Raw genomic sequence first — 13,960 nt, 5'->3', positions numbered from 1 at the left:
GCACACCTACTGTGTGCCAGGCACCTCAGTGATACAGATGAAGGGCCCGGTCCAGGTTTTCAAAGTTTATAATCTAGGGAATATCTGAAGGGCTCTTTTTAGATGGCAGATGGAAATTTATTCACCCAACAGCTTTCATATAAAGTGTCTAAGGAGTACCAGGCATTTGCAGTCTTTTTGGGGAACATGTCAGCAATTAAGTGTCACCAAGCGCTGTGATAGATAGAAGATAGATTGAGAACCTAGGAGGGGATAGTCGGTTCCAGAAAGGAGGGGACAACTAAAGGGAGGCTTTAGAGAGAAGTTGACCTTTGGTTTTAGTCTCAGGCCTGTTTGCCAGGTTGCTGGGCAGCATGTGGGAGTTAGAGGAAAATCTGAGGACCTGGAGAGCTGAAGTCCTCAGCAGAGGGAGGGGAATGAGGAGCAGAGGCCGAGAACAGCCTAGAGTGTGCAAGGGCATCTGCATCTACGGAAGAGACCTGGGGTTGAAGAGATAGGTAGAGGCCAGATCACCAGGGGCCTGTGTGTTCTGCAAAAGCGTAGATGTTCTCTTGGGAGTCCTGCTAAAGTGTAATGCTCTGACCAGCAGCATCAGCATCACCTGGGAGCTTGTTAGATGCATAGAATCCCTGCCCCCCGCAACCCCAAAGTCTGTGTTGCAACAGGATCCTCCAGGAGATTGGTGTGCACATCCAAATGTAAGAAGCTCTGATCCAGACCACTGCTCCCCACCATTTGGAAGAATGAGGATGTCTTCTTAACATCAAAATATTTCTCAGGCATTACCCCACATGAAAACTCTGGTGCTTTTTTAATTCACTGAGAGAATATTGTATAACAAAAAGTTGCTATGAATCCAGTAATGCTCTGGATGATTTTGAATTCTACAATCACATCACAATCTATATACATGAGCCACTTAGCAATCTGGTTGTACCTAACTTCCACCATCGGTGTGTGTAAACAGAATTTTTACAAATAGAATCTTAATCATCCACCAACTTTCCCTACAATTTTAGACATTTTCTGATGGCATTTCAAGGGTGATAATCTCCTGAACACCAGTTACCCACCCAGAGTCATGAGCCTTCTTATCAAGTAATTTATAATCTCTGAGACTGAATGCACTAGGAAAACTCATTATTTAAAGAATCCTTCAGATAAATATTTTGGTAATAAGACTAGCCCCAACTCCACACGCGGTACTTTCACAAATGTATGTTTTGCAAATATTCTGTTTAGCAGGAATATGCAACGTTTCTCAGTTGCATAACCAAGACCTAACATTAACTATCTCCTTCCCCAACATAGGTACATCACCCCACAGTGTATAAGGTGCTTTCCCACATTCCATCCACTGATGCTCATACACTTCTATGATGTAGACAGGGCAGTTCTAGTCATTTAACAGATTAACTCATTTTAAAATGCAGTAAGCAGCTGGGCACGGTGGCTCATGCCTGTAATCCCAGCACTTTGGGAGGCTGAGGCAGGTGGATCGCCTGAGGTCAGGAGTTTGAGACCAGCCTGGCCAACATAGAGAAACCCCATCTCCACTAAAAATAAAAAATAAAAAAATAAAATAAGAAACTAGCCAGGCACGGTGGTGCATGCCTGTAATCCCAGCTACTCAGGGGGTTGATGCAGGAGAGTCGCTTGAACCCGAGAGGCAGAGGTTGCAGTGAGCCGAGATCACGCCGTTGCACTCCAGCCTGGGCGACACAGTGAAACTGCATCTAAAAATAAATAAATAAATATATATATATATATATATATATATATATATATACATATATATATATATACAGTAAGCAGAGACATTGAGTGACTTTCCCACAACCTCATAGCTAAGAAGTATTAGAATAGGATTTGAATCCACATCTTCTGATTTGGTCCTCCTTGGTTTTTTCCACACAAAGCTAGTGTTCCTTAAAAACGAAAAAAGAAAAAAAAAAGATTGCTTTGGGTAACACTCAGATCAACAAAGTATAACATGTTTTTGCTGCAGGATGTCATAGGGTCTTTAAAATACTAGTGTGCTCCATGGCTCTGCAGGAGGGGCTGAAGTTTGCAGCCTTCGCCAAACTCTTGTGGACACTTGATAACATCTCCTGGATCACCAGCCGTTGGTAAGAACACTGCTGCATCACGCTGCCACCCAGAACAGACATCATTGCAGCCCATCTCGCGTGGGGACACAATGTTAATGTTTTTCTTCCTCCAGAAGTTTGCCTAGCTTCCAAATATCACCTGTGAGCAATCAAGCGTGAGCTTGCCCGTCGTTGTGCTGATTTCGGATTTTCTTAGCTAGGGATGCTGCCTTACCGTGCCTATCTGCCAGGGAAGGGTTGGAGAGGAAGGACAAGATACACATTGCCCAATTTTAGATAGGCAGCAATTTGTGAATTCTTTGTGCTATCTTTAGAAAAATCAGCCTCTTCTGACTTGATGTGAGCTCTGAACAGTCACATCTATTTTTTTCAAATCTATTTTGCAGAAGATTAAAATGAGATGCAGTGAAGTGAAGACCTTTGCACATGGCCCCCAGCTCGTAGAATTTTACAGCCCAAAGTAACCTGAGAGATCAGCCCCTACTTCATTTGAACAAAAAGGAAACTAAAGCTCAGAGGCAATATAACTTGCCTGAGGTCACACAGCAATTAAGTGGTGGGGCTAAGAGTCAAACCCAGGTCTCTGTGATTTCAGAGCCTATGTTTTTCTTGATGCACTTCTCTGCCTTTCTTCCCTGGCCTCGGGCTTTCCCTGGATTTCTCTGGTCTGAGCAGGGGAGCAGGGTCTAAAATGACACCTCTGGTTCACTTCAAACAGCATCAGCAGGCCCTTTGCACCAGGATCTCAAGGCTGGGGCTGGGACTCTGGTCCTTGTTACTATCTCTGTCCCACACTCACTGAACTCCTAAGATGAAAGAACAAAGGCTGCTGAGCCCACTGCAAATTAAACTCTTCTTCCCCATCCTTCCCTGTCCAGCTTGGAACTTTACCAGCTTGTCATCTGAGACCAATGTGGCTTCTAGCCCACTAACAAAAGGCAGAGGAGGGTGAGGAATCTAGAGACCTGGATCCCAGCCACTGCCCGCCTGCCACTTGCCATGTGGCCCTTGGCCCCTGTCTTCTCTGTGAGCTTCCATTTTCTCATCTGAAAGGTGAAAAGTTAGTTAAATTGTCAAGGGGTCTCCGAGCTGCAAAATTCTATGCAGCCGTGAGTCATTGGCCCCGGTATGTCCTTTACTTTCTATGAGCTTTGGTTTCTTTATCTGAAAAATGAGCATGATGTAAAAAATATAAAATAAAATGTAATGAAATGGAGATATTGACGCCTGCCTCAGGACAGCTGGGAGGGGCCAGCAGGATCAAGTCTGTGAAACCCCGAAGCTTACCGTATGTGTGCCAAGATTGTCTTTCGCCATGACCCAGAGGGGATGCAAAGCTCAGCAGCTCAGGGTCCCAGCCTGCAAAGTCCCAAAGGCCCCAAACCAATGAAGAATGTGGTCAGTGATGCTAGAAAGTCACAAAGTATGTGAGCAAGGCCACATGGTAGGGGGCAAAAAGCACAGGCCTTGGAGCCCAGCAGACAAGGGTTGGATTCTGGATCTGCTTTGTGTGGCTAGGGCCAGCTGACCTCTCTGAGCCTGTTTCCATGTCTGCAAAATGGGGGCACCTACTTCTAAGGGTAACTGTGAGGTGTTAACGAAATGGTCAGCTGGCCTCTGACCATGTCCCTGCCACTCTGGCCTCCTTGCTGTTCTTGAAGTGGGCCCATTGTACACCTGTTCCAGAGCCTTGGCACTTGCTGTTCCCTCTGCCTGGAACACTTTCTCCCGGGTCATCCCATGGCTCTTTGCTCACTTCATTCTGGTTACTACACAAACACCATCACCTTGAACAGGCCTTTCCTGACTCCCAGCGAAGAGACCCACACCTGTCCTGCCCTTCCTCTGCGTCACTTCTCCTGGCACTTTTCTCTGCCAGCCTGATGTTACAAGTGTACCTGTTCACTGTCGTCCGCCTCCCCCATCCGAACATGAGCTCCAGGACGACAGAGACTTCACCGTGCTGTTGGCTTCACTGTGCTGGATAGGGGTCTCCACAGGTGTCCGAGGACTCTGGAGAAATGATGCCATAAATAAGAAACACGCTTGGAGGCAGGTATCCATTTAGCAGCCAGAAGCAGCCTGACTTTTTTCATTCTGGGAAGATGTGCTTCATGCACACGCTAAGTGTGATGCAGAAAATATACATGATTTAGTTAAAACTCCAAGCCAGCCAGGCAAGGGTGCAAGGCCGGTGGCACGTGCTCATGGTAGACATTCAATGCATAACTGTCCAGGGAGTGAGGGAACGAATGTGGACTGCTGTGAAGCATCCAGCTCTGGGTCTTGTCCTTAAGAAGGTCAGTTCTTCCTTTCTGTTTCTACGAACTCCAAAGCAGCATCTCAGGAAATGCTTTAGGGAAATAAGAAGAAATAAGAAAAATGTTCCTATATTTCAGAGTTTCTCTCTTTCTTGCTTTCTCTCTCTCGCACACACATACACTAATACACATCTGCACGCACACACACAGGCACACACATACACAGGCATACACATACTTTACAGTCCCCCAGGGAATGCAGAGCAGTGCCACAGCAGCTGCTTGACAGTGGCAGCCAGAGATGCCACTGCCGGGTGTGAGTGGCCCAGCTGCTGAGCCAAGCCCCTGCCCGTGCCTGGGTGACACAGGGACACTCCAGGGCCATTTGTCTGATGATAGGTAGCAGTGAGGCCCAAAGGATGGGCCTTAATAAACAGGTCCCCAGGGATTAAGCCACATGATTAAATGAGCAGCAGAGACCAGAAAGATATCAGCCGCCCAAGACAGGAATGCCAACCACGGCCCTTCAGGGGATGGCCCAGGCAGGCTTTGCTGCCCCTGCCCAGCCCCCATGCACTTGTCAGCCTCTGGCCTGAAGTCCCTACAGAGCTGCCCACTCACTGGGCTGCAGCAGGGGTTCTGAGCTGGCTCAGCAGGTTTCATGTGGACCCAGCTTGGCCACAAACTCCCTGTGAGATCCGCACAGATCCACCCGCCTTTCAGCATCTCGGTGGCACATCTGTAAAACAAGGAGGGTGGGATCCTGTGTCTCAGAGGTGAGTTATGCAATCCTGTGTCTCAGAGGTGAATTGTGCACATTTGTTCACTTCACCAAGCATTTTTGAGTTCCACCCCATGCCAGGCACTGTGATTATAAACATAAGTAAACATTGACCCTGTCCCCAAGAGGTCTCTCAGTCTTAATAGAGAGGGAGTTGGGATCAAGTATGAACATGGTAAGTACTAGACATTGGGGTACCGAATGGAGGGAAAATGTCGAGGAGGTGGTGAGTGCAAAGGTGGGTAGAGGGTAACCACATGGAAGACGAGAGGAAGGGCCAGTCTACATGGAGGGACCAGCATGAGCAAAGAGGAACATAAAACAGCAACTGATCCCCATGGATCTTGTAAAAAGCCAGAAATACTGAATTCATGATGATGATGGTGATGATGACACTGCAAATTGTTGAGTTATTAAGCTAAACTCTGTGCTAAGAACTTTCCATGCAATGGCTCATTTAAGCCTCGCAACAGCTCTATGAAGAACAATCCATTTTTATGTTCATACCCATTTTCAAAAAGAGAAAAATTAGGCTCCAAGAGATTAAATAACTTGCTATAGTTCACAGAACTAAACTAGACTTCAACTTGCCTGACCCCACAGCCCCAAGCATTTAATCAATTTCTCCTAGGCTCTCTCTGGTTCTGACGCTCCAGGTCCAAGAGGTCTGCATTTCTGCCTCTCTCAGAAAGTCTGACTCACTTGTCTGGGAAACGGGCACACTATCTCTGGGGAGATCCTTAAAGAGGTGTCGAGTAAAAGGGGCGGAGCTAGGACTAGGGGACAAAATCTATAAGCAGGCAGTTTTCAACCAAAATAAGAGTGAACTTTCAAAACCATGAGCTGCCCCTTCAGGGAGGGAGGTCTCTATCCCTATGCACTTGCTCAAACACAATGGCCGTCCTTCCCTGTGTGGTACCACAGAGGGGACTCCTGCTATCTATCAGGAGTTAAGTGAGAGCCCATGGGAGATCCACCAATCAGGACCCAAGCAGGGAAATCAACAGCACCCTCAAATTGAATACTAAAAGGGAAAATTAATCAAGGACTGTTAACAAAGGCATAGGCAAGGCTTGGGAAAGCAATACAGGAGGGTGCAGCATCCTGGGACTGGTAGCAGGGAGAGCCATTACCACCCCTCGGAAAGAAGGAAAGAAGCTGGTGTCAAAACCCAGAGAGAGACGCTGTGAAGAGCTCTCCTTCCAGCCCGCAACCCAGAGCTGTGACCTTCCAAAGTGACGTGCAGCTAACCCACAGTGACCCAGCAAATGGAGTTGAGAGACTAGACACCCCAGCCTGACTCTTCTCTCTCCCTCCACTTTCCTACCTGGCCCACCATTGACTGATCCCAAGCCAGAGGGCAAGGGAGTCCATCAAGACAGTCTCTGCAAGTCAAACCCGTAGCACAGAGAGCAGGGTGGAGAAGCACTGGGGAAGAGGGTGCAAACAGAAGCTATCCCACACCCACACAAGGCCTTTGCTGCACTGTGACATGCCCCTTATATGGCTGGCCATTGTCCCACCCACTCCTCTGAAGCTGTCTGGGGAGCTAGGGTTCCCTCACTCAGCCACTGTTATAAAGTCATTTTTGTCCAAAGCAAGATTGCTTTGTATCAGCACGTTCACTCTCTGAGCTCTGAAAACTCCCCCTAGCTATTCAGATAAACTTTTCTTCCTACTTCTTTCCAGTGTTTATTTTCTTGGCATGTTTTCTGTAACTTGCCAACATGAAAGATTTTAGCTTCTTTTATCGTGATGCACTTTCCCTGCCCCGTTATGCATTCTGCCCATTGCTCCTGCCTCTTCCTACAGGGCTCCCATATCCTTCCTGCATATTCAGAAAATGCACCTCCCTCCCTGGCCAGGTAAATCTCACCTTGTACCATCTATGGCCAAGCTCTTGGAAAACGCTGGGAGACTGTGACTTCTGCAGGTTGAACTCCATCTTACCACACTCCTCTTGGTTCAGCATTATCTTTCATGTTACGTTGTCTGGGTTTCAACTTGGTGCCAATTAACAAGAACTCCCATGTGCATACTGTCTACATACTATGTATGTAGTAGCTTTCCCTTTCTGTCTGCGCGCTCTCTCTCCCTCTCTCTCTTTCTGTTCTTAAATCCTGGTGTTCGTGATGTGTAAACAAATCATTCACTGCCCAGGGACCTACACTCTTTGAAGGAGCTTAGTGTTGAATCAGTTGCCGATAAGACAAATATGAGGATGTGAACGATTCTGTCCAGCACCAATTTGAGTTGTTACTATCAGGGCGGTCACACTGGGCCCACAATCAGAAGGGCCACTCACTTAGTTTAATGCTCTTGAGATTGCTGTCTTGAAATTCTTTTATTTTTTAATAGCAATGCTTACTTTTATAAATTTTTTACAACTTTTTTTTTAACAAGGGGCTCTGCATTTTCATTTGGCACTGGGACCCACAGACTATGAGTGCAGTCCCAGTTATTGTTACTGTTATCGTTGCTGTGTTGTTGTTGTGTGTGCAGCCCCACCTGCATCCCAGCAGGTGAGCATTCCTGAATTATGGGGTGCTGGCATTTACCAGTGTTCTCCAGAACCTGGGCAGACTCACAGCTGCCCAGATACAGCAGGGAACAGCAGACACAAGCAAGGGATACTTCCTCACTCATTTCTTCCATTCAACAAACATTTATTGAGCCTTGCTCTGTGCCAGCTACTGTGCTAGGGACATTAGGGGTGATGACAAAGAAAAAGATATCCCATGCCCCCAGCCCCCATTCAGAACTCCAGAGCTATGAATTAAGGCATCTGCTCACACTAAATAAACCACACTCCTGGTAGAGTAGAAAGAGTGCCACATCAGAACTCAGGAGACCTGGCTTCTAGCCCCTGCTCTGCTCTTGACTTGCTGTGTGACATTGGACAAGTCACTTCCCCTTCCTGGACTAGATCACTGCCCAAAGGCAGATGACCTCGGACCTTTATCAGAATTTCTGGAAATGCAGATTCCTGGTCTCCACCCCAGAGTAACTGAATCAGAATTTCTGGGAGTGGATCCTAGGATGCCTCACCCTAGCCGTCTAGGAGATTTTAACTTGCATTCTAGCTTGGGAACCTCCAAAGTGGATGGTGTGAGGTTGCCTTGGCTCTAACAGTCTACATTTGGTAACTTCAGCTCTCAAGTTGGGTCTTCAACTCAACACTGTGCCATGCCCAGGAAAGGGAAGAGAGTGAGGCAGGGAGGTGCTCTTCACTACCAACCTGGAAAGCAATCTTCAGAGGGACGCCAAGGGCAATTCTGGTAAGAAATAGAAAGAAATGCATCTGGAGATGTGCAAATAGGGCTTTGGGGAAAGCAGGGTAGAGGATCTGGAACTAAAGTCGTGGTTTGACCACGAAGACACACTGATCTGCTGCTCAGAACCCTGCCCAAACTACCCAGGACTCCAGAAAAGGGCCTCTCCAGAGCACCTGCTTAGGAAGGCAATATGGCGGAGCCCTTGTCACCCCCTCAGCTCTGGGTGGGCTGTAGTCTGCTCATAGCTGGATATTCTAGAACTGTGCTATCCAGTAATGTTTTCAGTAGCCACATGGGGCTATTTAAACTTAAGTTTTAATTAATTAACATTAAATAAAATGAAAAATTCAGTTCCTCAGTCACACAAGCCACCTTTTGTAACTGGCGCCTACCATGTTGGGCAGCACAGGGAATACCACATTCCCATCTTAGCAGAAAGTTCCAGTGGACAGCAGTGTTCTAAAGAGAGAAGAAACCTTACCTATCACCTGCTCCCACTCATGTTCATCCGGCCACTGGGTGTTTGTAAAAAACGAGGCTACTTTAGGATTTTACTCTTGGCTACAGCTACTGCTGCTTTCAGAATAAGCTAGCACCACTTCCAAATCCGAACCCAGTTCGATTAGCCTTGGGCGGTTCTCACTAAGAGAGGCACACCAGGCCTGTCTGTTTTGCCCATTACTCATGCCATTTCTGACAGGAAGGCTTCATTTCTCATTTCACCTGTAAGCCACAGGTCCTCTCCTTTGAGCCTGTCTTACTGGCTGTAAGATTTCTTAAGCTCAGTTGTATAGCAGGCACACACGGCCTCAGTTAGCTCTCAAAAACAAGTTCTGGCATCTCTCCTGTTCCCTCCCACGGCTCACTGAAGGAGCCTTCAGTTCCTCCCAGCAGGGGCATCCCTGTCATCCCAACAGCCCTCCACACTCACCCTTCTTCCCCATCTGAGTCTGTTTCTCAGGCTCCACACTCTCCTCAACCCCCGTCTTGGGCAGACTTTTGAAAACACAGCCACTGAAAGATGACTATTCAACCGCCTCATTCCATCCAGTTCTCCCTCTCCTGAAGTCCTCCTCCCATATCTAAAAACCTTCCTTGAGGCTCCTTCTGAGGGCCAGGCCCTGTGTTAGGTGACAGGGCCCTGGACTGAATAAGATATGGTCTCCTCTCTTGAGGAATTCACCATTGATGGGAGAGATTGACACAAAGCCACTGGCATCCAGGAGCATAAGGATAGGAGTTTGGACAGGGTGATGCTGTACAGAAACCACAGAACAATGACTGTGCTGGAGGGAAGTGGGATGTGTTTGTAGATTGTCTGGATTCTCTCCCACTCCGTGAACCATATCCAAAAGGATTCCTGGCTGAGGGTCTCCTCGTCTAAATGATGAAAGCCCTGCCTACCCTTCCCTGGGGCCCTGTCTGCTTACTAGGCCTTTCTTTCCACACAGCCCCTGGCCTTGGAATTCTCACCCTGCTCCAGACCCCTGCGCCTACCTCAGTCAATGGCCCCCACCCTCTCCCTAGGTCATGCCCTTCCCGTGGCTGGCTCCAGCCCTTCCTTCCCAGCCACTCTCTTCTGTACCAGCTTTAGTGTGTCCCCAAACACCCTCCCCAAGCCACAGCCTGAGTGCTGACATGTCCTCCCCCTCTCCATCCCTGACCCCCAACCCCATCATCATCTTCTCTCATTCCTGCATTCATCCATTCTCTCCCCATTTTTTTCTTTGAGAACATTCCTTGATTTGGACTCCAGGCTGGCCTTGTCCATTCATAAGTGATTGAGGTTTAACCCATAAATCTCCCATTTATTCATTCATTAGGCATCTCCTGAGTGCCTGGTGTATGCCTGGCCCTGTAAAGGAACTTTGAGGTCCAGAGAGACAGCCCAGAACTTGGCCTCAGGATGCTCCAGCCTGCTGGCGGAAACAGTTAAAGGCTCATGATGACATGCTGTGGCAGGGGCTCCAGCGGGCAGATGTGGAAGATACAACAGAGCAAGGGAAAGAGTTGCTTTGGGTGGGGTTGGGGAGCTGAATCTTCAGTGACAAGTGGGAAGATGGTCAGGTGGACAAGGTAGAAAGACACTCTGGGCAGAAGGAGATGCATTTGTGCAGAGTGGGGACCAGTGATGCCCAATCCAGGCAGCCCCGCATGGTGCCACGAGACAGAGGCTGCTCAGAACAAGGCTAGGGAAGGGGTGGGTAAGGAGCCTGGGGTCCTTGGAAACATGGGAGGGAGTTACACAATTTACATTTGGAAAGCTCATTCTGCAGACTATTTGGAGAAGGTAAGACAGAGAAAGGGATCTGGTAAAGGCTTATACAGTCCCATAAGTTCATTTTCCACCTATTGTGAGCACTAAACATTTAGGATGATGGCTCTGCACCGCCCCCAACCTCCCACTGCCAAGGGCCATTTCTTCTACCAATGGAAAAAAAGAAGGAAGCTTCTCTTCTACTTGGCCATTGCAGCCCCAAGGGGCAAACACCTTGGCATACAAGAAGGCCTTGCATTTTTATTCCACTGCTGTGTCACCATGTTTTCTTCCTCCTGATGTCCTCACCTTCAGCTCATGACTCAGAAGAAAAGTTAGTCAATAAAACAAAGGAGTTAGACTCATTTTATAATCCCATTCTACAGATTTGGCAACTGAGCCAAGGAGTTGGCCTGGCGAAGTGACCTGAATTTTTTTCCCATTGCTGCTGCAACAGATTACCACAAATGTAGTGGCTGAAAACAACACAAATTCATTATCTTAAAATTCTGGAGGTAGAAGTCCAAAATGGATTTCCCTGGGCTCAATAAAATCAAGGTTGTTGGCAGGCCTGTGTTCCTTTTGGCAGCTCTAGGGGAAAATTCATTCCCCCGCCTTTTCCTGCTTCTAGAAGCTACCTGCATCCCTGGGCTCATGGCTCCTTCCTCTGTCTTCAAAGCCAGCAGCATAGCATTTTTCCATTCTCTCTCTGACCTTGATCCTCCTGCCTCCCTTTCATAGGAACCTCTGTGATTACATTGGGTCCTACTTCCATAATTTAGGATAGTCTCTCCATCTCAAGAGCTTTAACTTAATCACACCTGCAATGTCCCTTTTGCCGCGTAAGGTAACCTAGTCAGTTTCTGGAGGTGGGGATGTGGACACCTTTGGAGGCCATTATTCTGCTTATCACAGGGTCTTTTCAGCATCCCTTTGAGCTTTTCAATCCCAGGACTCCATGAGCATCTGTTGTTACTGACCCATGGCTCTGTCCGTCTTTGTTCTTTCAGAGGAAACGACATTTGAAGCAGGAGTGAAAGTTCAGATCCACAGTCAGTCTGAGCCACCTTTCATCCAAGAGCTGGGCTTTGGGGTGGCTCCAGGGTTCCAGACCTTTGTGGCCACACAGGAGCAGAGGGTAAGTTCCCTGGGCTCCCAGGATTGATGGTCCTCAACCTCCCCTGACCCCAGAGGCACAAGGAGGAGAAATGGAATTCCTACTCGGTCAAGGGCTTTACTGTGAAACTGGAGAAAGGTGTTGGCTAACCTTCTTCACCAGTTCTCCTGTACCACTTGTTGGTTCCTAAAATTGGGCATGAAGGAAACCCAGCTCATTTTTCTTTTCACCAAGCTGGTTGGGTTTTTTCTTTTCCAGACCATTCTGTTACAGTTGACTTTTTGCACAAGTTAATTTTAAAAAAAAAAAAAATTATTTTTTTTTTTTGGCCAGGGGATGCTAAGGGAAACTGCTAACCAGGGTTTGATATGTTTCATCACTTGTGTTAATACAATTCAAAGCAGCCTACAAAAAGAAAAGGGGTGGAGGCGTCCCTCTCCCATCACAGAGTTTAAGTGGAGCGAGCCCTTGTTGCGTGGGCTCCTGCCTGCTCTCTTTGATATAGCGCTGGGGAGGGGACCTCACCCATCCAGCTGGGCCTGCTGCATCAATTCTGTCTGTGGGTGGAGGGAGGACGGGCACAGCCTCACGTCTGAAGCGAGTCTTACATCTCAAAAGGGAGACCTTCGCAAACTCTCAGTAGGGAGGCAGTCTCAAAGCAGGACTGCGGAGAAAGATGGACTCCATTTCTTCCTCTTATCTCCTGGATACTTGTTGCCTGGTTTTCCTAGAATAAAAGCTGGAGAGACTGTAACTGGGAGGGAATCCTAAATGAGATCATCTAAGACAAGTTTCTGGGGGAGACCTTAGGCAGAGCTAAGTCAGTGAGTAGTGAAGGCACCCGCTCTGCGGTGTGGGAAAGGGTGATTCAGGGAGAACCACGACGGAGGAGCAAGGAAAGATACATACACATAATGGATGAGCTCAGCTTGCTTTTAAAATGCAGATGGACAGGCAGCCTAGGTGAGCTGAGAGCCTGAGCTACTAGCCTAGGTGAGCTCCTGAGTACCGTCAAAAGTAAACAAAGCTGGACATGGGATGACATGGTGAGGGCAGATTTTAATCAATTATATACTTTTGCAATAAGGAAGAGGGTGCAGCATGAGCTGAACTCAACCCCAATTCATAGAGAAGGCCCGGGTGTTTCAAAGAGAGAATGAGAGAGTGGGTAGAGGCAACAGCAAGGGCTTGAGCAACAGAGTCAGAGAAGTAAAAAATCACAAAAAACAGGAAGGGGCTTGGGTGCTGGTCCTTGTGAAAAGCATCTGGATTTGCTAACTGGTGCTTATTGAAGTTAGTTAGGCTCCTACCCTAACTAGCTCAAATGTCATCTTTCATCTGGTACTGATCACAGCTGTTCAGCCATTTTATAAAGTGATATTCTGCATTAAAAACTGGTTGTAGGGCTGGGCATGGTGGTTCATGCCTGTAATCCCAGCACTTTGGGAGGCCAAGGCAGGAGGATCGCTTGAGCCCAGAAGTTCAAGACCAGCCTGGGCAACATCATGAGACCTTATCTCTATTTAAAAAAAAAAAAAAAATTACTTAGGCATGGTGGTGCATGCCTGTGATCCCAGCTACTTGGGCAGTGGAGGTGGAAGGATCACTTGAGCCTGGGAGGTACAGGCTACAGTAAGCTGAGATTGCACCACTGCCCTCCAGCCTAGGAGACAGAGCTAGACCCTGTCTTTAAAAAAAAAAAAAAAAAAAAAAAAAAAAAAACTGGTCATAAATCTATACATAAGCGATATTATTTTTTACTCTCTGGGAAAGTGTTGATGGCGTAGGCCTCACAAACTGTGCCCTGTACACAATGCCTGGGCAGTTAATAAAGGCCAAGGTCAACCTTCACTGAAGCACATAGGGAATGGGATTGCAGCTTTGATGCAGGGGCTGGAGGTGCTGGAAGGTTAGCCTGGCCTCTATGGGCGCCCAGAGACTGAGACAAGTGGTACAAGCAGAAAAGGGGATCTCCAAGGGTATGCAAGGTAGAAACCAAATGGTGCAACCAGGAAAATGTATCCTTGAGGACAAAGGAGGGCATAAGGATGGCAGGGGCAAAGTTCAAGGCTAAGGATTTGAGAGTCAAGAAGAGAGAGAACAACGATTATCCAGTAAAGGCATGCAGATGGACAGGCAGCCTAGGTGAGCTGAAAGC

General features: G+C 47.6%; 1 protein-coding gene across 3 annotated transcripts in view; it reads left to right on the top strand.

Moving 5' to 3' along the window:
• Positions 1-13,960, top strand: part of ASIC2 (acid sensing ion channel subunit 2) — a 1,130,968-nt gene that overhangs the window by 1,048,987 nt on the left and 68,021 nt on the right. For all 3 annotated transcript variants that reach the window (XM_025361848.1, XM_025361847.1, XM_025361850.1), the window contains exon 3: positions 11,696-11,823. In XM_025361848.1, the coding sequence (XP_025217633.1) occupies positions 11,696-11,823 (128 nt within the window). The remainder of the gene's footprint in view (positions 1-11,695; positions 11,824-13,960) is intronic.

Source organism: Theropithecus gelada, chromosome 16 (genome assembly GCF_003255815.1).
Source record: "Theropithecus gelada isolate Dixy chromosome 16, Tgel_1.0, whole genome shotgun sequence".
Lineage (NCBI taxonomy): Eukaryota > Metazoa > Chordata > Mammalia > Primates > Cercopithecidae > Theropithecus > Theropithecus gelada.
Note: the sequence above shows the minus strand (reverse complement) of the source record. Positions and strands in the feature narration are given on the sequence as shown.